Source organism: Desmodus rotundus, chromosome 8 (assembly GCF_022682495.2).
Source record: "Desmodus rotundus isolate HL8 chromosome 8, HLdesRot8A.1, whole genome shotgun sequence".
Taxonomy (NCBI): Eukaryota; Metazoa; Chordata; class Mammalia; order Chiroptera; family Phyllostomidae; genus Desmodus; species Desmodus rotundus.
The window spans coordinates 108,933,506-108,958,996 of NC_071394.1; the positions used below are offsets into that span (position 1 = coordinate 108,933,506).

Here is a 25,491-nt window from a genome sequence, read left to right on the forward strand (position 1 = left end):
ACATGAACACCGAGGTTCAGAACCTGTTTAGGAAAAGTTCTTAGAAGCAGACCTCCAGATAAGAATTGGGGTGCGGGTAATTCATTACTGAAGAGCCCCTGGTGCAAGCAGTTCGGAAGTGGGGGAACAGGACAGAAAAGGTGAAGCAGATGAGCAGGGCAGGTGTCTCTGGGACCTTTCCCCTGGGACCCAACCTCCATATAGTCCGATAAGCTTCTGCCCAAGACACTCAAGAATCACAGGGGGTGGCCACTTCTTGAGTGTCCCCTGCCTTGCAGACAGTGGGCAAAGCACCTGACATGAGTTAGTCATTAAATCCCCCTGTTTATTTAACCTAGTCCACTCCCTTCCCAGAGGAGGAAACTGGGGCCGGGGGAAGAGAGTTGACCAGAGCTGAGTTATGCCAAGTGCAGTGGAGTCAGGCCCAGAGCCCAGACCAGCAGAATCTGCTCGAATGTTTCCACCGACAGGAAACTTACCCCTGGGGACCAGCCCATGCCGTGGCCCACCCTTCCTAAAAGAAGATGGAGACAGAGAAACCCCCTGCCCGACTCCTGGGTCACTGGTTCTCAGACTTGAATGTCTATCAGAATCACTTGGCAGGCTTGTTAAAACACCGATTTCTGGGCCCACCCAGAGAATTTCTGGATCTGGTATTGGGCTCAAGAATGTGCACTTCTAACAGGCTGCCAGGGGGTGCCGATGCTGGTGGTCATGGACCGCACTCTGAGAACCACTGCCCCAGTCTTTGGCTGGGGCCTGGGGACTGTGTTTCTTGCTCAACTCAATGGCCTACAGAAGCTCTTCCTGGCCTGTGGGGAGACCAAACTGCCCCAAGAGAAGCCGGCATTTATGAGGAGAAGCCGAGATTTGTGAGGAAAGGATAGAATGGCCAGGTGCCTTTCTTAGTTCTTCCTAAATTCCTCATGTTGGGAATTCACCCAGCCTGGCCATGGCAATGAGTCAGACTAGCCAGAGGCCTCAGAAGCACATGAGGTTACTAAAGTGCATCTGGCTGTATATTAGGCAGGACAAATGAGCAGGTCCTGGGCTGAGCTGGGTTGGCTGGTGAAGGTGCCCAGGGAGACTCTGCAAACCCTGAGTGGGAGCAGAGTACTCTCTAGAGCACGCCTGTGGTCCCCCCCCCCACCCCGCCCATCAGCTAATGAACTGTGTTATTGTCAGTGTCCCTCAGGAGACTTCTCTTTTCCTTGGGTGTGTTGAGGCAAAGGAGCTGGGCCTTAGGGATGGGTGCTGCCTCCAAAGTCCTCAGTTCCTCAGTTCCTCCAACTGTGGCTTTCCACTTAGCCACAATTGGAGTGTGTCTTTTGGCCTCATAATCACAATGAGGCTTCTCTGCCTCTGGGCATCACATCCATATTCCAGGTAGGAAAAGAGTGAAAAAGCAGATAGGCAGAGGCCAGCCAAGTTTAGAAAAATTCAGTGAAACATCAGTTTTTCCAGAATCCTCTTATTTAGTATATTTCTTCTGGAATTGAATCAGAAAGGTACTACTGGCAGCAGGGAGGTCTTGGCAGGTGAGTGGTTTTAGCTGCCCGGAACAGAAGAAGTTTCTGTTAGTGAGGTGGAAGGGGAGAATGAATGCTCAATGCAGTGGAGTCACGGTGGGGCCGGTTCTCAGACGTCCAAGTTCAGAAATTTTAACAACTTCATTAATAAGAGTCCTTCTCTAGGGAATGGACTGGGAGCTAACAAGCTTACCAGAAAAATAATTGCAAAGTAATAAGTCAGTACAATGTTTTACCACTGAGAAACGCAACAGTCAAGTGGTAAAATGCTGTGCTGACCACAACCCTGTCGGTTCCAGGACAGCTCAAGACTGCTCTCAGTGAGTACGTGGCAAGGCTGGAGCGGGTGAAGTTGCTCAGGAGCAACAAGAGGCTGGGTGCCATCAGGGCCCGGATGTTGGGAGCCACCAGGGCCACTGGGGACGTGCTGGTCTTCATGGACTCCCACTGCGAGTGCCACCCGGGCTGGCTCGAGCCCCTCCTCAGCAGAATAGCTGGAGACAGGTAACTCACCCCCTCAGGCTGGGGAGACAGAGATGGGGGTGCGAGAAATAATCTGCAGCCTCAGCCACTCACAGAACATCTCTGTTGTTGAAAAAGACAACCACTAGAGAGAGACATATTCCTTAGGGTTTTTCATGTGTTTCAGACTTTTAGGAAGCACAGGGAAGTAGAGTGGAAAGGGCGGTTGCCGCTCCATCTACCTTGTTTTGTAGATACAGAAACTGAGGCTTAGAGAACAGCTTCTATTAAGTTGCAGGTACCCCTGGGGAGGGTCACAGCTTACCATGGTTATCACCAGCTTTGATAAAGTCAGCAATTTTAATCAAGATTGTAATGTAACCTGGGAAAAAGTCCCTAAACGTTGCTAGACTTCTCTTCCTGAAGAACAAAGCATTAGACGCTGAGATTGCTAAAGGTCCATTGAGAACTAGCGTTCTTTGGTTTTCTGGTTTTTACAAAGGGGTCTTTAATTTTTTCCCTGAGGCCAGCCCTTGGAATATGAAGCTGGAGAGGGCTGCATCACACACCCCTTAGCCTAACATTTCACGTTTTTGTCTGACCATTTCTCTCCTCTCTTTTCCCCGTCTTGCTGTCATTCTCTCCCTACTTCCTTACTCCACTCACATAGCTCCTAAACATGTCTTGTCAACCACTTCCCTCCACCTGAATGTCCCACTCTAGCAAACCCAAACCTGCTCGTGACTAGCTCGTCTTGGGCCACCTCAGGCGTGCCTTGGGCTCGGGGAGGCCCGTCACACAGTAGGAGCTCAATAAATGGTTGTTTTGATGCTGTCCAGCCAGACAGTGCTGATGTCAGAACCAAGCCCAGGACTTTTATTCCTGTACTCCTTCCCATGGTACATGTTGACTGTCTCATTTGACCTGGGGATGACCCCACATATGAAAAAAAAAAAAGCCTGAGCGCGAAGATAAACGTGTTAACATTTCACCAGATGGAGACAGTTTCAAGCCACATGTGGTAAATGGCTAGTAGCCCAGGATCCCTTTTTCAAGAAGGATTAATTGTGCCCAGTTCCATGGCACTGAGTACCGCCCAGTCCTGGCTGACAACTCGTAAGAATAGGACACGTGTATAAGTTCAGCACTGGGACTAGGACGAGGCCACCAGCCTGGATTCCGTTCTCAAAATCACTGCGTGCACATCAGCAGACTGGAAACTAAAGTTGGTTCAGCCCACACCTCATCAAATTCCCGTCTTGGTATCACCGACGGATGGGTCTCAGAGAGGCCTTTAAGATCATCTGGTCCTATGTCATGATTGCGCTATTGAAAACATTGAGTTCAGGGAGGGCAAATGGGTGATAGAGAACAGCCACCTGACAGCTGGGCTGTCCGCTGTGCTCCTTTATGCACGTAGGAGCCCAGCAGTTAATATTATTAAGCCTAATGTATGTATAACCCTAATAGCCTCTTTTCACACACATCCCTCATGACCCCCTGTGAGATGTCTGGGACAGGTGTTTTTGCTTCCATCTCACGAGGCGCATCGGTTCTGAGAGGCGAACAGGTGCAAGGGCGTGCAGACCCTTTGTGGCCAACTTAGGTGTCCTGACCCCGGGTCTACTGCTCTTGTCATTGTATATGAATTTACTTTGAAAGGATTGGAGAAGCTGATCTGGGAGAAACATTGAGTCATCCCCACCCCTGGTTGTGAGACATGTGTTAAAACATTGATTAAAACCAGTCCCTCCTGACGTCTGCTTCTCACACTGGCGCCCTTTTCACAGATCGGGAGATTTCTCACTCTAGGCTGAGCGAGAAAGACTTGGCAATGCCTCGGTTTCCCCCGCTATAAATAAAACGGGGCTTCCTGAGAAGGCTTCCATAGTTAAGAGGTGGTGAGTCCATGAAATTCTAATTTCCTGGGCTCTTCCCATCTCCTCTTTATGAAACTTTCCCTGTGTTCCCTCTCTCTCCCTCTCTCTCTGTCACACACACACACACACACACACACACACACACACACACACACAAAAGCACAAGCCTCTGGTCCTCGACTGATCGTGCCTTGGTGTCCAGTTCACGTGTCACACCTCATTCACAGCCTGCTGTGCACTGGGTTGCCTCTGGCCCCAGGATTCAGCTTGCAGGCCCTCGCAGGTGAGCGTGTGAAAGGAAAGCGCCCTCACCTAGCTCATCTTTCTCCACTACACACAGCCACGCTCTGCGAGCTGTGGCCTGTGAGCGCGTCCCCTTTCAAGGTCTGCTTTACTGCCGCAGGGACCGCACTCAGACAGTTCCCCCCACCCCCCAGAAAGTGAACGGTGGAAGCCACTGGGTGCCTCTCCTCATGGCAGCTGCTCTTTGAGAGAACGAAGGGCCCCAGCTGCCTCAGAGGCTCATGGCAAGAGACATCTGTCACCAGGTGAGGACCCATTGCCCCCAAAGCAAGGAGAGGGCTTCAAGAGTTTTCATTACAAAGGTGGAGTGGGAACGGTGAGTAAACAGTGTCATAAGCCATAAATCAGCTATTTCAAAGTCATTGCTTTCTCAAAACCCTGGTCAGAGAATTCAGGGCCTGGTCTCTAGCCCTGCTTCCCTGCCCCTGCCCACAGAGCGGGTCTGCCGAGAGCCACGCGGCCACATGGTACGAATCGGTAAAAGGAGACCCTTCCTCCTGACCCTTTACTCCCACCCCCCAGAACGTTTCTCACATTACACTCGTCTTGTTAGAACAAGACACTTTCATGCTACCTGCCGGAAAATCAAGAAACCCACGTGCAGATCGACGGCGTCTAGGATATTCCAGGCATTCTTTCGGATGGGCAGTGCCCAGCCTTCGAAACTGTGCACGGCAGCCCCAGGCAGCTTCTCTAGGCGCAGTCGTTTTCCGGGCGGTCTTAGGACGCGGGGACTGGTAGCTGGGTTCTACAGAAAGTAACAAGGATGAAAATCTACAGTGGCTGTCACGATAGCTGCCAACTGCTTTGTGCTGACGCCAACTGTAGGACCCAAGCCAAGGAGGGGGCGTCACGGCCCAAGTGAAATGAGGTTTCCCAGGGGAGGAAGGCAGTCCTGACTGAGGCACTGAAAGGCAGCAGCATCTTAGGGGTGATCCTGGCGCGAGAGGCTGTCTGAGCTGCTTCCCACTTGGAGACTGGTCTGGTCCCCTGTCTTAGAGACACCCAGTTGTGAGGTTGCCCCGTTGCACCCAGTTGGGAGGTTGCCCCCTGGTCAGCTGGGCGAGCCTACTCACTGGGGAGAAGCAAGATGGGGCAGGGAACACCCACCTCCCTGCTCTTCGAGGAGTTAAATGACAGAACGCAGTCTGAAAAATCCCATGTGAGTGAGTGTGAGTGTGCATGAGTGTGTGTGACTTGTTTGAATATGCATGTGAGTGCATGAGTGTGTGTGCTTGTATGAGTACATGAGTGTGAGTGTGTGCTGAGGAGCAGCAGGGTGACCAAGATGCCTCCCGCCCAGCCTTCCGTGGGCCTGGTGCCCCGAGGACAGTCTCCAGCCCTATCCTACTCCACAGCCCTCAGCACGACAGAATCCCAGGAGGGCTGACACCAGTCCTGGGGTCACACCTGAGCAGCAAGAGCTCTGGGAAGAGAGAATTCAGAGCCTTCCACTTCTCGGTAGAAGAAGCTTTTTACAAACACCAAAAATTTGAGTGAACTTCCCAAATGACTTTACATATCTCAGGCCTGGAGGAACATCCGGCCCGGGAAAAACAAAGAGGGATGAAATGAGCCAGGGCTTAGCCTTTCCGGTGGTGAAAGGGTTGGTTGCTAAGGTTGAAACTGCAGTTAGCTTTCGAATCTCCGGGTGGTAGTTTGTTAGCTGCCCAGATATGGACTGAGTGTTTGTGCCCCTCCCACCGTTCATATGTTGGAAACCTACCCGGACTGCTGGGGCCCAGAGAAGACGGAGCCCACAGGAAGCTGTGAATGACGCGTGGCATGACCCGAAACAGTCAAATCACAGGGGACGGGGACATGAAGAGGAAGCCATGCCAGGACCAGCATTTGGGTTAACCAGTCTTTGTTGACAGCCCAGCTGCCTCTGTCTGTCCTCTGGAATACAAGCACTTGTCCTCCTGGAGCTTAGAAAGGCTTAGGAGAGGATCCACCTCTTATCTACCTGCGAGTTAAAACTCAATTCATGAGCGAGAGAAGGATGGAGTAAGCAGACACGTGTAGCTCCTTCCGAGTCAAAGCTGCCAGCTTTGCTGTTTCGCTTTACATGACACGGCTGTCGGTATGACACCCACAGCTCAGTAGAAGACAGTTCAGGTTTTTTAAATCACCGTTTCTGAGTCACTCACTGCAGTAATTAAGCAGCCTCAGTGGTCCCTGGGAATAAAAACCAAAGCAGGAAACTTTTCACTTCCTCCATTGACATTTTCTTCTTCATCTCTATCCACACTGTACTCACAGAGGCTCATGATTAATCACGCATGTGTCTGGTTAAAAATAGAAGGAAAGGAGATTTCAGAAAGGAAGACATTCGGTTAGCAGCAGTGAGCTTTACATGTGAGCTGTGACTGACTCCAAACTTCCAGCAAAACAGCAAAAACAGAAATTTGACACACATTAGAGTTCTCATTTTCTGATATAAAGTGATGTACACTTTGTTAAAAGGGCACAGCTCACAGGTCTAGGACGAATTGAGTGTGTGGCTGCTCGAATGCAGTTTCCTTTCTTGTCCTGTTATGATTCTTAAGATGGCACTAATTGGATGGGATTCTTCAGAATTCAGCCACATGGCTCCCTGGCTCTTGATTCTGAAATTCCACAAAATGCTCTGCCAATAGTCAAATCCAGCCCATCTGCTCAGTTCATTCCCCAGTCAGTGGAGACTTGAGAGGGGGCTGGGTGTCCTCCTTTCATCCTTGACCTTGCGTCTCAGTTTTCTAGGCCAATACTGGGTGCCCCAAAATAGTGTAGACCAAGAGGGATCAAGGTCCCCTTACCTGCCAGAGGGGACGGGGTGAAAGGGCAGGAAAGCATATCGAGATCGTTGCTCCACACATGAACCCCACGACTCCTCACACCAATGTCAGTCACTTGAGGCCACAGATTAAAGCTGATAATTGGACCCCAGGACCACCCTGGCCCTCTCCATTGGGCTTGGGCTTGCGCCAGTTCCGGCTGTCCCCGAGATGGAAGGAACAGAGGTGGACATTGATGGGTGCGCAAGCACAGCGTGGCTGGAGCCTCTCCCTCCAGGAACCTCATTTCCTTAGAGGGGTACCTGCCAGCCACCCTTGAGTTCAGGCCCGACCATCCCACCACACAAATCTTAGAAGATTTTAGAGTTTGGGAGAGGCCAGGAAAATAATGTGATTGAGATATTGGCTAGGTGGAGAGCAGCTCCTGGTACATCTGAGTGACTACCTGTTCATTTAAAAGGCGAAGTCTCTGGCCTGTACCAATTTTTCACATCATCCTCTGACATCATATCACAGGCTGTGCAAAAAAAAAGAGAGAAAATACAATCACCAACAGCATCAGTAAATGAATAAACAAATCTAAACTTAGGGCCTTGGTTTGCTGGTAGATACCACGTGCTCATACACCAGAGATCTTCTGAGGCATGGCCGTCCTGATCCCTCATGCCAGTGGAGTATGGGATACAGGCAGGAACAGAAGCAGACCCTAGTTCAGGGGCCCATGGACCCTCTGAATTTGTGTGCAATATTTTGTGTACGTGCTTATGGTTGTTTTTCTGAGGAGGGGTCCATAGTTTCCCCCGATCCTCAAAGAGATCTGAGACCCCCAAGGAGGTCAAGGGCCATGAGAGTCCCAGAGCCTTACAGCTGGGGAAAACCTTTGTGGGAACAGTTCAGCCTCTCACTTTACCAATTTCCTCCAATGAGGAAACTGAGGCCCAGAGAGGTTCAACAGCTATTTTAAGGTTACGCAGCTCTTAGTGGCAGAGCGGAGCCAAGGACCCCGTTCTCCTACTTCTCAGCGCTGTCAACAGAGGTGTTTAAAGAAAGAAAGAAAGGGGCAGGCATGCTCTTCGATGAAATGGTCCCCTAATTTCTTATGGAAAAATGTATCTTCTAGAACACTGCTGTCCAATAGAACATAACACGAGTCACATGAAATTTAAACATTTCTAGTAATCGTGTTGCAAAATAAAACACCCATGAAATCAATTTTAATATATTTTGATATGAACCCAATATAGCCAAAACATTATCACTTTAACATATAATCAATATAAGATTCCTGAGACTTTAAACTTTTCTCATGCCGCCTTCTAAATGCAGGGTGTATTTTACACTCACACCGCATCTCAATTCGAACAGACCACGTTTCAGGTGCCCCTTAGCCCCGTGTGGCTGGTGGCTGCCGTATTGGACTGTGCGTGGGGGGGTCACATTCCTATCCCGCCAACTAGGGAATGGTTTGCGTTCCTTATTTGATTCTGCAATTCCTTCCAGGAGCCGGGTGGTGTCTCCAGTCATCGATGTGATCGACTGGAGGACTTTCCAGTACTACCCCTCCCGGGACCTGCAGCGGGGTGTCTTGGACTGGAAGCTGGATTTCCACTGGGAGGCTTTGCCGGAGAGCGAGAAGAAGGCCCGCCTGTCCGCCATCAGCCCCATCAGGTGAGGTCAGGTGAGGCCTCCTCCATGGAGCCTACTTTCCTTTGCTTCCTCAGGATGGACTTGGCAGCTAGGTTGGGAGCTGATCCTGGCTCCGCTGGTTTCCTAGCAAGTTATGTAATCTGTGCCTCAGTTTCCTCATCAGTAAATTGGGAGTAAAAGACTGACCGAGTGAATTCAGGATAAAAGCGAGCTACCCATCCTCGTGTTCCCAGAGGGGGCCTGCACCAATAACCCATCGGTGACAGATATAAACCTTATAGGGTTGTTGTGAAGACTGAGTTAATATACTTCTTAAGCCCTTCGCCTTGAAAAATAAATTTAAAAATGCGTATAAAAAGAGTAAATGATTTAATATATAAAAAGCGTTTAGAGAGTGCCAGGCACTCGGCTGTGTCATTATTGTCATACTGTCGTATTAATGGAGTCCAGCGAAGCTCTTACCTTCAGTAAGTCCCCCGGAACGAGACAGTGGCAGACCCTGAGCTGGGGTCTCAACCTAGCTCTATGTCACCAGGTAGCATTGGAACCTGCCTGGTTTCAGGTCCTTTTTCCATATAAAAGAAGGGTTCAGACAGGGGAATGCTAAGGCACCAAGTGGGTTGCTTCTCAACTGTTTGGCTTTTGGACAACGGCACTGTCTAAGTGGGTGTCCCAGAGAGCTTCTGGTGCATAACAAACCACCCCGCACGTGGTACTGGAACTCAAGCACCACTCTGTTAAGCTCAGGGGCCTGCGGCTCATGAATTCTGAGAAGAAGCATCGGCCGGTTGTTTCTGCCCCGCAGTGTAGGGGGCCTGGCTGGCAGTGACGCCACAGCGGGGGGCTGGCATCCCTGGCAGGCTGTTTCCAAGTCTGAAGGTTTGTCCTGGTCATCGCTGGGACCTCAGAGGGAATGTCCTCACCTGTTCTCTTCATGAGGTCACCACACCGGGCTCCCAGAGCAAGTATCCAGAGGGAGCCTGGGGAAGGAAGGCATATCTCCCTCCTCCCCTTTAAAAAAAATAATTTATTGAGGTGAAATTCGTATGGAATAAAATTAATTTCTTAAACGTGAACCATTCAGCAGCGTTTAGTGCCTTCACAATCTTGGGCAACCACCACCTCTCCCGGTCTCCCTAGAGTTGATTTCGAGCCCCAGGCTTCTCTGGAGTTAGCTCTGGCAGGGAGGGAGGGAGCGCCCCACCTCATGCTCAAGCTGGCCTGCACTGGAGCCCAGCACGATGCACCCTCCCTGGACATGGCCTCGGTGGGGGATTGGCGTGCCAGGTCCCCCGCAGCCTGCACCCCCCACGTGGTATCTGCCGAAGTCCCTCATCCTGTCCTGGCCACCATGCCACGGCCCGTGCTGCTCAGCTGCCGATCCGGGGTCCTCCAGAGAGCTATTCCTGCCGCCTTCTGCCTGGTGCCCCATGGTGCTGCTTGAGCCCTGTCTTCTAGGGCAAAAGGTGGTGAGGGCTTCCTGGGCTCTCAGGGCAGCCACGTGGGAGGCAGGCAAAGTGCCTTCCTCTCTCAGACCCCCGGCCACAAGCGCTGGGTCCTCTCCCTCCAGATATTAACCCTGACCTTACAAATATGAAGGGGCAGAGTTGGAAATTGTATCAAGCAATACACAATACTCGTGTTTAGTATTCTGGTACAACTTAGTATTTTTAATAGCCTAACGGTCAGTAGTTTTGTTAATGTAATGCTATTTTCTTGGTAATTAAAAAATATGTAAACTCTGAGTCATTTACATTTCAAGACATACCCAGAGTTTAACTGCATTGATATTTGTTCTATTTTAAAAATTATTCCTGAATGAAGAGATGTACTCATTCAAAAGCCTCCTAGCTACATCTTTTGCTGTTTAAACCCTTTACTGAGGGATATTATTGTTATCTTACTTCCCTTACTCGGGGTTCTAGATTCCTGTGTTTAAACTAGCATTGAAACGTTAGATGCATTTAAATAAGTCACGTATATCTCCCACGGGCTGGGCGAGACCATCTGCTACCACAGGCCCTGGTGGATTTAACTTAGAATTGGGGCGGATAGTCCTGAAGGAAAAAGAATGGGTACGGTCAGGGGCGAGGGGAGAAAGAGGAGGACAGAGCTGACCTTTGTCCGGGCCTGGTGCTACTTGCCTTAGGGGATCTTATTTTAACTGTGTCCTTCGTCCCAAAGGGCTCAACAGAGGGTCTCAAGCCAGAGGGTAGGGGCTCCTCGGGTGTGACCTGTGGCCCTCCCTGGAGGAGCAGTACCCAAGGATGGGATACAAAAGGCCCAGGCCACCGCAGCTCTGCTTTTCATAAAACACTGGGATTTCCAACGTGGTTGTTGTGCTTCAGTCTCGCCATTAAAAGCATGGAGGTCTGTCTGAGCTCAGAGCCCACCCTCTCAACCACTGGAGTCCAGTGAGCCTCCCCGGTGTGCTCAGGCTTCTGAACTGCAGTCTGTTCCTGCCTTCTCTCTCTAGGAGCCCTGTGGTGCCTGGTGGGGTTGTGGCCATGGACAGACATTACTTCCAAAACACTGGAGCATATGACCCTCTCCTGTCACTGCGGGGTGGTGAAAACCTCGAACTGTCTCTCAAGGTACGCCCCCAACCAAGGCAGGACCCAGGTGGGCTCTCTGGAGCGGTGTGTGTGGTCACAGCGGGGAGGCAGCCATTAGAAATGCCACTGGTCGGGGATAAGGCTGTGGGAAAACTATAAAGTCAGTAAGTGTGGTATGTTGGTCTTCCCATGCCTTCTCCTTCCCTATCTCATTCTGCCCTACCTTGATTTTGCCCCTAGACTCCCTCATGAACTTGACTTTCAAACCTGCCCGCTGGAAAGGGCATGTTATCAGCCACACCTTAGTGCAGACATCCCTCTACATTCTCTGTTCACAGCATCCTCAGCATCTCAACCACTTCAGAGCATCCATAGACCATAGCAAACCCCGAGCATTCTGTATGCTGAGTAGTTCGGTCCAAACAACTTAATAAGTATCTGTTCTAACAACTTAGCACCCGCTGAGCTCGGCACCCTTCTTAACCCTGGAATCAGACTGGACACCACCGGTCTCATTTCCTGTTCCATGAGGACGTTAGCACGATATTCGCTCTTTCATCAAAGCAACCTCTGAAAACCCAAACCAGTAAAGATATACTCCATCAAAAATTCATCAAGTGTTGAAACCACGAATTACCTCACACTTGTAGTTTGCAGGACAGCCAACAGATGTCACTACGTTCCTCACGAACGTCTCAACTGTCCCCATGGCCCCTGGAGTTTGCTGGGGCACCCTGAGATACCTTGGCACACAGTCTGGGAGCCCCAGGCTTAGTGTGTTCCCGTTGGTGTGCTGCCTGTGCTAGGAGCGTTTTCATTTGCACCTTTATCGCCAAGTGCGCAATGAAAGGCTTCCTGTCATATGAATTCTAGGCCTGTGGGTGTAGGTGTGAGAGTTAGTGGAGAGTGGGGAGACTATTTAAGGAAAGCTTGCTTTGATCTTCACACAGATAGTTTCTGGTGCCTCTGCAGCAGGAGACTTCAGGAGCTTTTAGAAATGACAGACCACTAGGGACACACTTCCCCTTGAGGAAGCAGCCTCTGGAGGACAGGGTGCTAACCCACATGGCCACACCTCCACGAGTGTCAAGGGAGAGTGGCCAGGTAGCTGCCTGGGTGCGGTGCCCTCACCCCACAGTTCCATTCCAGGACAACTGCCCCTACTTCCCGCCTTGTCACTCCCCCACCAAGAACTCCCAGATCTGGCAACCCCGCTGCACCTGAGGATTATACTTAGCTTTGCCATTTTGTGCTCATGATTTCCTGTGCATCTTGCCAGCCCCAAGCAGGACCCTCATGCCCCACGTCCTTGGAGTGGAGCACAGAGGTGTGTATTTTGTCCTTTCGCGGCAGACCTGGCTGTGCGGTGGCTCAGTTGAAATCCTTCCCTGCTCTCGGGTGGGGCACATCCACAAAAATCAGGACGCTGACTCCCTGCTGGACCCGGAGGCCACCCTGCTGGACAAGGTTCGCATTGCTGAGACCTGGCTGGGCTCATTCAAAGAAACCTTCTACAAGCACAGCCCCAAGGCCTTCTCCTTGAGCAAGGTAAGGAGAGCCCGACAGGAGCGCCTGTGCCTATCACAGGGCCGCCAGCCGGGGCTGGGCCAGGGACTGTCTCTCCTTCCTGTCTATAGGGAAGATAGAAGCTTCTGGCTTCTGCTTCCCTTGAGTTGTCCCTGTCAAGTGGCTCTTCTACCTTCTGGGGCTGTCCCCCATCTCTCTCAGCACTTCCATGGGGCACAACAGCTGGTCTTGGCCTGGAACCCCCTGAAGTCTGTGGGGTGACATCTGTGGGGTGCCAGCTTCATCGGGGCCCAGAGGAGAGCCTGGGCAGGGAGTAAGGGAAGGAACAGGTGTCAGAGGGCCCTTTCACCTGGGCAAAGTGCTTAGGCTGTGCAATTATCCAAGACATGAAATAAATATGAGTATAAAAATAATCACAAAGGATCCAAAATAAGCCATAGAAAAATAAAAATTTTACACATTTAATTAAACTCCACAAACATTGTATCTTCAACTGTCAATTGTCACTCAGCTTAATTCTTATGGAGTGACACAAATATTATTTCATGTGAGACATGGGTTCACATCCATGTTTGCTGTGCTGGGAGTGGGGAGCCCAAAGGTCCTGTAACAGCTCCCACAATCCCCTCATCAGCCCACGATGCTGTGTGCCGTCCATTCTCGGATCCACAAATGTTCCTTTGATGACTTTCACAAGAAGAATGGCACCTCCTACTGGTGAGAAGACCTTTTTTCTGACTTGTTTTCCTTTTGAACATTTCTATTAATTCATGTTTTAGAATGTCCTATTGCCTACTTTGGTATCAAGATTTCAATAATATCACTGCCTCCCTGAAGGTGTTTGATAGCATATATTTACTTTAAATCTAAATAGCTAAAAATTAATTTTGTTCTAATGATTTCTACGCTTCCATCCCCCTTCCTGTCCCACCCCCAAAATCCACACTTGAATTTTGAGATACAGGAAGCCCAGGCAGCCAAAGACAAGGCCGGGCTTCAGTGCTGGAGGAGTTGACATTCTCCTTTTTTCTCCTCTCAGACATGGCTGTTCAAGGGGAAAGTTCAATGTCAACATGCCCCCACATTTGAGGCTGGGTAGACTTGCCAGTTTGTCTCATCACGTAGAAAGGTGAAGGTGATGGGACTCTCATGAAAAATTGTGTCTTCTTTAGTAGCAAAATCCAGCCCTGGAAAAGAGCTGGGGAGGATCACATGAACACTAAGAATGCCAAGAAACCATCAAAAAACCTTTTGTAATTCCTTGGAGGAGAGCGACAGCTCTCTTTGGTTTAACGATGGGCCAGTATGCTGAATAAGCAAGAAATTCCTGACAGAGAAGTTGTTCTTAAACTTTCTGTGGAAAATAAATGGTTAAGTGCAGATGAAATGCCTGGACCTGCTGAATCATAGATGTGGAGCAGGGCCCAGGAAACTGCATTTTAAGCTCGTTCCTTGGGCATTTCTGAACCAGCTGCTCGGGGATCGCACTTTGGGAGGCACGGAGAGAGCATTTCAGGACTGCAGACTCAGACCTTACTCTTCCCAGCATTTACGTCCGAGGACTAGGGGAGGGAAGAAGTAAAACCGAACCAAACTCACTTTGCGTAGCCAGTTAGACCAGTGTCTAATTTCCAGACTCCAGGCCATCACGCTCCCTCTCTCTTTTTTAAATTCCACCCCAAGAAATAATTCTCTCTCTCTTCTTGTTTGTTGTTGGTCCTTCGAATCCATCTCTAGCACCTTTCTCTTCCCTAACAATACCCAGGATTTAGAACTAAACTTCTGAGTGGGGTTCGTTGTATCTATCAGTACAGGCCAAAACATTAATTTATACTAACGTCTTAAGGACTTACCTTGATATTCATCCCAGGACAATGGTATTATAAAGGAGAATCTCAAAAAACGGGGGTAGTGTAGCCCAAAGGAATGATCTGTTAACGGAGGAAATAGGGCATCTAGAAGGAAGAAGGGTAAATTCACCTTGTTCCCAACCCCACTCCACAATTTTCCAGCTTAGTTTGTCCCAGTGGCCTTCGGGTCAGCTTCTGCCTCCACGAGGCCCATCATGGTGTTGTACCCCACCAACCAAAGGTGCAAAGCCCCACCGTGTTTTTCCAACTGCCTCAGAAAAGTCACCAAAGCATAGATATCATGGTCTTTGTAGTCTGGAGATGTGAGGGCTTGTGGGAAGGAAGTGACATCCCCTACTATGTGGCTGGTTCCGCAGGTCTCTCTAAGGAAGACCCCTCCTACTCAGTCCCATCCAAACCCTCCTCTCCTAACACTGCCCTGCGCAGCTGCAGTCTGGGGCCTCGCATTCGTCCCCGATCCTTCAGCTTCAGTGACTTCTGTCCCTCTTCCACCACGTTAAGTTCTGATGTACAACAAGCTTTTGCCCTCTCACTGCCCATGACTCTCTCCTCCCCAGGCTGAGAAGCCAGACTGCACAGAACGCCTGCAGCTGCAAAGGAGGCTGGGCTGTCGAATGTTCCACTGGTTTCTGGCCAACGTCTACCCTGAGCTGTACCCATCTGAACACAGGCCCAGGTTCTCTGGAAAGGCAAGGAGTGACCCGGGGAAGATGAACAGGAAGAGGAAGGGTGGGCAGCTTCCCAAGACAGGAACTGGATGTTCCGATGGCCTTTCATGACCCTGGCCAACCAGTCCAAGCTCAGTGGGGCCTCAGAGGCTTCCGTGCCTGCCCTGAGGGAGGTCACTGGCTTGCCCCATAACCCATCCCAGAGCCCCTCACCGGGACAGGTGCTGCCTGCCTCCTTCAGGAGGCCTGTCCCTTAGCATCAGTGGCTTCAGCTTGACCTCGCTCATTTTCATGGCCTGAACGTGGCACCTTGAGCTATTCGCCAGAAAGTGAAGGAGAGGAACAGAGACTAACAGAGGGTGACTCTCCATCGAGGGCGGGATTCACTTCCATACGGATGTCCACTTTCAGCTCCACAACACTGGACTTGGCTTCTGTGCAGACTGCCAGGCAGAAGGGGACCTCCTGGGCTGTGCCTTGATGCTGGCTCCCTGCAGTAACAGCCGGCGGCAACAGGTGGGTGGTCAGAGTTCTCCGGGCAATGCCCATCACTTCCCTTTGGGGCATCTCCTTTCAGTGGCTCCATGTCCTTTGATGGTTGATGGTCCCCCAATGTGATCCCTGCCCTGCTCACCCCACTCCCAGCCACAAGCACAGACATTGACCATCATCGGAGAATGTGAGACTGAGCTCAAGGGCAATGGAAAAGCTGTTGAGCCAATGCTTTTGTCTGACAGATGAGGAAACTGAGGCTTAGACGGTGGCCATCCGGGGTTCAGGCAGGAAAAGGAAAGAGTACCTTGAGCTGGGTGAAGGCTGCTGTAACTGAGGAGCCCATGGTCCGTATGAAAGGACAGCTGCACCTGCCCCAGACTCAATAAGTGGTTTCGTTTTGTATGAAAGTGGGCCCAGGATTATGAGATCATCCAAACTTTTCAAAGATACTTTGATGCGGACCCCGGCCTGTGGGGTCTCTGCCTTGTGACTGCGAGAAACAAATTCACACGGACTGCAGAAGTCCTGTGGAGGAAAAGGGACGGCATGGCCACTCTCTGAGTGAGAGAGGCCCCAACCCCTGCCTGGACAGGCTTTATTGCTTTTCTGGGCCCATTACATTGAGGATGGTCCTCATTTACTATGCACATGTTCGCTTTAGGTGGTTACCTTTTACAGAAAACAAAGGAGAGGATGTTGCTAATTACATCAGAAAGGAAGGATATTTGCAAATGTAAAGGGCAAAATGGTTGAACTGGCTACATTTGTCCTTGGAAGGTTTAGCATAGATTTTAGGAAGTTACTTTAAAGATATGCAGTAAACATTTGCTGCCTCAATTCAGGGTGAGGGAGTTTTAGCAAAAAGCAAGCCTCAAAGCGGCCTAGGTACAAGGCAGGCCTGATTCCCCACGGGAAAACCTATCTGTGGGTGTGGGTCCTGTGTGCCAACCTCGTTCCCCATCAGTTTTCCAAATCGGGCTGGGCTACATTCCCCATGCCATGTGGAATGGTTCCCTATAATACTTGAAATCCAGAATTTATGGAAAAGCTCCCTATTAAAATTAAAAGCTATAATCAGAGGTCAAAAAAAAGCTGTATGCCAGTGAATATCCACAAAGGCGTCATTTATGAAATATTAGGACCAGCCTGAGATCTTTAGCCAATTAGAACCTGAGCCTGAGCTAGGGAAAGTGGGTCACCCGAGTGGGGGGCAGGAGGTTCAGAAGCCCTGACAATGCAAGGGAACCCAGAGAATACTCCCCCTTCTCACTGGTGCCTCAAACCCATGACTCATGACTCAGAGTCTTAAGTCTCAAGTCCTCTGATACCGAGTCCACCCGGAGTAGAAGTGGTGTGTCTCTCAGGTATTTCACAGGATCTACAAGCATTGACACCATATCCCAGAGGGGGAGCCTCAGGGCACCACAGGAGCCTGGGGTGTGTGTGTGTGTGTGTGTGTGTGTGTGTGCATGTGAGATGGGGAGGGAGGGCTGGGTTTGGAGCAGACAGGCCTCATGGCATCGGGTGACCAGCTGGTCCGCTTGCCAGCGGAGGACTTACACAGAGATGGAGCCATTGGCTCCAGCTTTAGGAGCCCTGGCCTCATTCAGGACATTTCCCATGTGCTGAGCAGTTTGGTTTGTGACATTCCTTCCATGGGGAAAAGGAAGCAGAGGGTGCAAACACCCCTGGGGAGAGGAGGGAAGCAGCACATAAGCTCTCCTGGGATGCCAGGGCTGGCGGAAGCCTCTCCCCATGATCGAGGCTCTGGTAACTTGTGTGGGGAGGGACCAAGAGACAGCACCGAAGACCGACTCCATAGCTTTCCTGAGGTCCCATGCTGCAGTGTGGCTAGAGGCCTCAGTACCCCAGAAGAGTGGGGCTGCCCCGGTGACAACAAACGCTTATGGCTCAAAGCACAGCCAAGGAGAAATGCTGAGCATGAAATGCCACCCAGAGGGAGAGACCCGTGCCTGAGCCAGAGGTCCTGCTCATGTGCATATAGAGCCCAACGTGGAACAGGCTGTTTGAGACCAACACCGAGAAATCCAGGTGGCACCTGGTTAAAATCTAGGCCTAGGGAGGACGGGTCAGTCCAGTGACTAGTCCACTCCCTGCTTGTGGTTCTTAACCTTTGCAGGTTACATCCTGTGGCTGCCTTCTGGAGGGCAGGAGCCTCCCATGCAGGTCTGCAACTGGCTTGAGGTAGCAAGATGGGGTGATTGGCTCTGGCTTTTATGTGGTCAGGGGGCAGGCTGGGGTAAGGGTTCCCAGGCTTCGGCTGGGGCTTACCTGGTTTGAATGCCCCGCCAACACCAAAGGAGGCAGCAACAGGCTTGCTCATGAGCTCACCCAGAGATGGGGCAAGAGGAGAAGGAGAGGGGTGGGGCTTAGAAGCTCAGAGGTCAAACATGAGACATGTTTGTTACAGGTGACATGTTTCTTTTAAGAAGTTGATGTACTCTAAGGACACTTTCCCAAGGAAAATGCAAAGAAGCACATCCACACAAAATCTTAATAATTCCAAGGGGTCATGCAGTGCTTGAAACCCCCTAGGGTCCAGGGGGCTCTAAAATTGCTGGTTTATAATTCCCAAAAGCTAAAGGAAAGAGTCAAGGTAGAACTCTGTCTCTTTCTGCAGCCGCTCAGCTGTTGGTAGACTGTCCCAAGTGTCTGAGGAAAGAAGATACTTGAGTCAGGGGAAGGGTCTTGAGCAGGGTCATTCCAGCATCCATACAGGCCCTTGGTCACCAGGAAGATCTCCCATATCTTAGAGTATCTTCTCTTCAAAATCTCCATCATGGAATTACTGCTCGAGGTGGCGGGCAGCTCCCATGATGCTGGCTGAGGGTTGGGGGGTCCACTTCTTTTCACAGCTTGGGTGATGACCTAGCAAGTCTATCCTGCCTCCAAATCTCTCCTTTACAGCCTGAGACAGGGACCTTTGAGTTAAGCTATAATACCCCAAAGGCCTCTATTAAAAACAAGCAATTAAGTACAAGTTCCTAGAGATGTTGGTCACAGAGTCCGGTGAGGCCTTGAGAACCAGAGGGCAAAACCAGAGCATCTCCTGGAGGGACTTGAGTCCAGCCCTTCAGGCAGGAAGGACCAGCTGAGGCTGGGCTGGGCGGTACAGGTCCCGGGATACTGGGGAAAGGGGATGCTCCGGATCCATTCAGCCTCTTCAGCTCTGTCTTTTGCCAATCTTCCTGAACACATCGATGGACATTCACACCTGGCCCATGGGAGGAGGACACGCACATGAAGTGAGGAAGTCATGCAGTGTGGCAGAAACAGCTCACCAAGTTCTAGCACACAGCTAGGCAGGTACTAGGCAGGCTTCTTAACCTCTCCTAGTCTGACGTTCTCATCCGCAATGGGAATAATGCAGCCTCCCTCATGTACACAGAATGTTAGCTTTTTAGGTTTCTGAAATTTTTGGTGAAGAGGAAGATAAGCAAGGACTTGGGGATCCAGCAAAATTGTGAACTAGAGAAGCCAAAAGCCCTTCTCCTAAAAACACCTAAATATGTTAGATTAAAAAATAAGAAAGACCTTTTTCCATGCATAAGTAAGTAAATTTATAAGAAAGAGAAATCTCCAAGGGCCAAAAATCAAGAGGCAACTGAAAATAGAGCGAATGGACATGGGCCCTGCTGCCCTGCCTTGGGGGCTAGGGGGCAGTTAGTGACAACCTCAGGACACAGAGGCATTGGTTCCCTGCAGGAATAGGTGACGAGAGCCTTCCTTCAGCCCATTAGAGATGAGAAGATGGAAATGAGACTTCCTTGTCAAGCCAGTGTTGACCTTCAAAGAGAAATTAAAAACTTCACACCGTGAAAAGTTTGACTAGAAACACCCACACACTGCCACAGGAAGAGGATAAGGAAGCTCGTCCATCTCCGCAGGCTCTTTGAGTAGCAGACAATTACTATTCCCTGAATGTGTAACCGCAGGTTTGCATCTAACGTGGGTTCGGGACTCAGGGTTATGAACAGTGTGGTCTGGGAATACGCCAGCAGGACCAGCTACCTCATGTGCAGGCCCAGTGCAAAATGGAAAGGTCAGGCCTCTGATTCAGCACATGTTAGGGATTTCAAGACAGTGACAGTCCAGCATTAAGCCAATTATATTACACCAAGAACATTACGTTCTTCTGAGCATGAGGCTCCAGAAGGCAGCACAGGTCATGTGCCCACGCAGCTGACCTTGTCTCCACGCCCCAAAACTAACATAAAAATTAGTTCAGTCTCTACTTGGCAGGAACAAACAGAAAAATGGTTTTGTCAAGACTCACCCTCCATCCCAGGCACACAGACTTCCCACAGGGAAAGCCCATCTTTCAAGTATGTTCAGCCCAACACTCCAAAACACCGGAGGAAATAATAACCATGAGCGACCGTGAGCGCATACAACAAGGAGCAGGGAACTTAGTTGCTGGGGCCAGGTCAGCTCTCGAGAACGTGATCGCCTTGGGCCTTGGAGGGACTCCTCATCTGCCCTTTCAGCAGGACACTCAGGGAGCACACAGCATTCTTTAACAGCCCCACCTGCGGTGCGGTGACTAGAACAATGGAGGGAGGCACCAGAGTCTGTGGGTATGAATGCGGGAGCAGCTGGAAGGTGGAGATGTCAGAGGCCAGGGCTAGTCAAACAGCATGTTTGTGGACTTGACTATGAGATACAGTCTTGCCGACCACCCCCTCCCACCCCAATATCTGAAGATTTCCTCCAGAACTCAGCTCCACTGTGAGCTCTGCGTCTCTCAGCTCCCAGTGTAGGAGAACATCTTCTAGCTGTGCTAACAATCGTTCTCTCTCTCCCAGCACCTGGAGCACACCAGCAGGAAGGAGATCCACTTTGGCAGCCCACAGCACCTGTGCTTCGATGTCAGGAGAGAGCAGGTGGTTCTTCAGAACTGCACCGAGGAAGGCCCCGCCATCCATCAGCAGCACTGGGACTTCCAGGAGGTCAGCAATCCATTCAGAAGAGCTTGGCAGTGCCGGTGGTCGACGCTGTGTCCCGAGCTCTTCCAACTGGTCAAGTTTTACCATTTAGATCTGTGCCTCTGTTGTTTAAATTAATAGCCTGGCACTAAGGCCTCAGGGAGGCAAAGTCAACTTTGCAGAAATGCTAAGCCATCAGAATCTTGAAATGTACTCATTTGACATGTTTCTGTATGGCTCTGACCTCCCTTGTGGCAGAGAGTGGGGACAGTCCCTTTCTGAAGTTTGTTAGCTCAGGTCACAAGTAGGACCATGGAGTACATCATAGCAGCAGTGAACCACCTCATTAGTGTGGTTTTAGGATGCAAGGCTCTCCCCTCCACCACCAGCATGGGTGCCACTTTCTTCCTTTGCAAATTCCACTGTGGACATTTGATCATTTCAGTAAGACTTTGACTCCCATCACCCCAGGGGAGAGAAGCTCTAGATCCTTTTCCGAAGTTATGCACCATAAAGAGGAAGTAAGTAAAATACAGGTTCTTAGGGAGAGTGCATGTGTCTCCCATACAGAAGATGGAAAACATACAGACAGGAAGGTGGCGGTATCAACAGCTCTTTCCCCACCTAAAATCCTTTTTGGAATAAGTTAGGGGAAAATATATACAAACAAAGAAATAAATATGCACATCTTTTTTGTTCCTTTCCTTTGACTTTGTGTTGGGAATAAAGAGGGTAAAATAAGCAGACTGCACATTGGTATTCTTAAACAAGGCTCTGAAAGAAGAAAATTATACGGTGCGGAACTTAGGCTGAACTAACAACAAGCATTTGAGAATGAAGCCTGTGGGCTTTGGTGACAAGTAAACCAGGACTCCGGCCCACACACACTCAAAGAAGTCTTAGAAACCAAGGCAAGGTCCTTTATGAATGACTACACAGTGTCATTCTAGGCAAGTCCTGTGGGTACGACACATTTAGAAACAGCACTTAAAAATAGTACATAAAAGCTTAGTGAACAAAATACACCCAGCATCCTTTAGGCATTAAAGAATAAGACTTAGAAAAAGTATTATCATTCTGCCATAAGAGGAATGATGTACTACTCACAGATGCGCTATTCGCAATAGCCAACAGGTGGAAGGAACCCACGTATCTAATGGCGGACAGCTACAGTGGAATATTATTTAGACTTAAAAAGGGAGGAAATTCTGTCATATGCTACAATGTGAACGGACCCGGAGGACATCATGCTAAGTGAAATAAGCCAGTCACAAGAAGGAAAGCGCTGTATGATCCCACATGTACACAGCACCCAGAGTAGTTCAATTCACAGAGACAGAAGGTAGAATGGTGGTTACCAGGGCCAGGGGTGAGGAGGGGTTGTTTAATGGGTATAGAGTTTCAGCTTTGAAAGATGAAACATTTCGGAAGATCTGTTTCAAAACAATGTGAATATACGTAACACTGCTGAACTTTACACCTAAAAAATGGTGACGATGGTAAGTTTTAAGTTATATATTTTTACCACAATAAAAAATAAAGAGAAAAAATTAGTTGCTATTATATGCTACAACATGGATGAACCTTGAAAAGATGCAAAGTGAAGAAGCCAGTCGCTAAAGGCCACGTATTATTGCACTTATAGGAACTATCCAGAATAGAGAAATCCAAAAACACAGAAAGCATATTAGTGATTTAAGTGGTTGGAAGGAAGGAGGAATTAGAAGTGACTGCTAATGAACAGTAGTTTTCTTTTAATAGTGATGAAAATGTCCTGGAATTAGAGAGTGGTTATGGTTGTTTATACTCTGTGAATATACTAAAACCCACCAAGCTGTATATTTTAAAATAATTAATATTATGGTATGTGAATTATATTTCAAAAATACCTAAATAATATATAAATGAATAAATGGACATTATCAGCCATGCCATTAAGAACGTTTAACTTGCCCTGGCTGGTGTGGTTCAGTGGATTGAGTGCCAGCCTGTGAACCAAAGGGTCGCTGGTTCTATTCCCAATCAGGGCACATGCCTGGGTTGCAGGCCAGGTCCCCAGTAGGAGGCATGTGAGAGGCAAGCACACATTGATGTTTCTCTCCCTCTCTTTCTCCCTCCCTTTTTCTCTGTCTAAAATAAATAAATAAAATCTTTTTTTTTAAAAGGAATATTTAACTTTTCACAAAGATGGTGATTTTTCCTTGAGAAGAGCATGGCTAGATTCAATATTAAACCTGACAGATTTGGTGTAGTTTTTCAGACATGGCTGACTTAGGCCTTTAGTATATCCTTAAAGTCTTACTCTCTACTGTAACCTGGTAGCAGCACTACTAAATTGCAGGATTAATAGAGGGCAGGGGTTACCTTAAATCATTTAAAAGCAGAAACTTACAAGCCACTGATAACAATAAATGTCATCAGTACCATATAAAGACTGCACATGATTTTTACACTGGGCATTCTAATAACCAGAACTTTAAGGTATGGTATAATTACCCAACCACAGTACAGGTAATTCAGTTTATGGCCCCTAGACTCTGAATAATACCTAAATTTCAGGGTTACCTAAATTACATTATCCTTTAACCAAAATACTATGGTTGCTTACCAGTTCCAGTTCACATTACCTCTATTATTCTCTTCATGATTAATACAAATTTTACAAGTATCCTTCTTCGCTGACTGACTGAGGAAGACTGACTGGCTGTCTTTTTTCCCCTTCTCACCTTCCAGAATGGAATGATTGTTCACATTGTCTCTGGGAGGTGCATGGAAGCTGTGGTGGAGGAAAACAACAAAGATTTGTACTTGCGCCAGTGTGATGGGAAAGCCAGCCAGCTGTGGCACTTTGACAATGTCAAGGCTATGGATGAACACTGAATGCCAGTGTCAGAAGGAAAAGAGGAGTCTGGCCCTCACATTTCAACCCCAAGAGAACTAAGAAGGCAGGCATATCTCAAGAGTCAGCCGCTCTGTGTTCGTAGTCTTGTGATGGTAGAGAAGCAAGCTCCAGGAATGAATGTAACTGTTTTCCTTTTCGCACCTGTGCCATGGACTGCTGGCTGTTTCAGAAAGACCAAAAGAAATGTATTCATTGTCTTCATCATGGAGAGATGACCATTACATAGTACAGAAGATTCCTCGTTTTTTTCCATTTGGCACTGACCGTGTAAAAATTGCTTTTAATCTCTGACTCAGGAAAGAGGCCTGGACATTCTCTGGTAGCACTTCCAGAACACATAAATCCAATTGATCAGCTTATTTCACACGGCCTTGCTTTGGGTAGTCTGTGTAGCCAACCATGAAAATTAAAGTGTAAAGAGAGCACCGAGGCCTGACATACCAGAAGCTTTGGGTTAGGTTTATTAGAACACATTTCATGTTCATTGGTTGAGCCGTAGCTCAGAAGAAGGAAGGGAAGCTACTGAGAGAGGAGTAGGGTTGGAGAGAAGATGGAAGAGAGCTTTGGACCAATTTTGCAGCTCAGCCTAGCAGCTGAAGAGTCAGTAAACCTGGGACAGAGTGTTTTCATGCTAATGAGAATTTCCTCAGAACTTTCTACCTCCATTCACCCTGCCCTAGCCCGTCTCTAATTTGGTTAACCACAACCAGATTCTCATGCAATATAGTGAATACTTCTCTTTAGTCGTTGGTCTTTGGAAGGGTCAGCTCATACTGAGGATTCCACTAACAGAAATGCATACACTTGAGAAACTCTCTTGACACCCTGTTACAGGGTTTGCATTGACCGGATCAGAAATAGCAACCTTTGCAAAGAGGCCAACTTCCCTAAGGGGAAATGCCAGCATCTGAGCCAAAATTTACATGAGAGGAACTCGAGTTGGGTGTTAATGCTCATGAAGGCTGATGGGGCCATTTCTGAGCCTGTAGGAACTGCCGGGGACCCTCAGTGTGCCCACGGGTGGAACTTTCACAACTGTGGGAAGAGCACACCTCCACTAGAGCAGAGCCAAGCGAGCAAGAGCTGACTGGCTCTCCCTGCTGTGACCTGGCCCCGCCTGACCAGAAGGGTTGCTGAGTAGGGTTGGTTCTACCCATCAGAAGACACCATTCATGCCCATTTCTCCACCAGATGGAGTTCACTCTTTATATGCTCAGCTTAGAAACCTCTCCTCCCAGACACTGGCCTCCTTTGGGCCATTTCAGAATGCATTGTGTTTCAAATAAGGACAACTGGGTGGGAAGTGAGGGTTTCCCAACAATAGCTATCATATTTATGTACATATTCCTTTTCCACCTACTTAAGTCAATGGCTCACTGCATTTCCCCTTCCTCAGAAGACACTTTAGATCTGTGCTAGGAGCCCCTAGCCACATGTGTTAGAGACCACCGATATAGAACATCTTGTCGCTGCAAACAGTTCTATTAGAACCGATCTAGATAGATACAGCATCGCGCCAAGGGAAGAAATTTCAGCCATCGTCTTCTTCCTTCACGCTTGTATATATTTGAAACAAATTCCTCGAATATCTTGAGGTGAAGATAAAGCTAATAATTCTCAGATGGCAAACTTGTAAAGGGTATTAATGGTTGAAAAATAAAAATTAAACGAGACCTCTATTTTTTTAAATGAACATTATTATTGGCATTGTGAGTATTTGAAGTTGCTGGAATAAATTAATATAATTAAATAAAAGGCTGAATTCAATTGTCTAAGTTGTGTTTGACAGTAATTAACAAAAAGACCCAGATGGCTTATTGCTTAATTGCTTGAGCAAAGGAAGAATATGGTGTTTCTTGCTTCCTTAACTATCCCCATGATTTATTACTTTATTACAGAAATGGCTGTCAACTCAGTCCCTGGCTGGTA

General features: G+C 48.8%; 1 protein-coding gene across 2 annotated transcripts in view; it reads left to right on the forward strand.

Moving 5' to 3' along the window:
- Positions 1-25,208, forward strand: part of GALNT15 (polypeptide N-acetylgalactosaminyltransferase 15) — a 43,097-nt gene extending 17,889 nt beyond the window's left edge. For both annotated transcript variants that reach the window (XM_024565867.3, XM_045199808.2), the window contains exons 3-10: positions 1,829-2,033; positions 8,452-8,619; positions 11,075-11,192; positions 12,507-12,701; positions 15,109-15,240; positions 15,631-15,735; positions 20,541-20,684; positions 23,394-25,208. In XM_024565867.3, coding sequence (XP_024421635.2) covers positions 1,829-2,033; positions 8,452-8,619; positions 11,075-11,192; positions 12,507-12,701; positions 15,109-15,240; positions 15,631-15,735; positions 20,541-20,684; positions 23,394-23,540 — 1,214 coding nt within the window. In that variant the 3' untranslated portion in view covers positions 23,541-25,208. The remainder of the gene's footprint in view (positions 1-1,828; positions 2,034-8,451; positions 8,620-11,074; positions 11,193-12,506; positions 12,702-15,108; positions 15,241-15,630; positions 15,736-20,540; positions 20,685-23,393) is intronic.
- Positions 25,209-25,491: the final 283 nt, after the last annotated feature.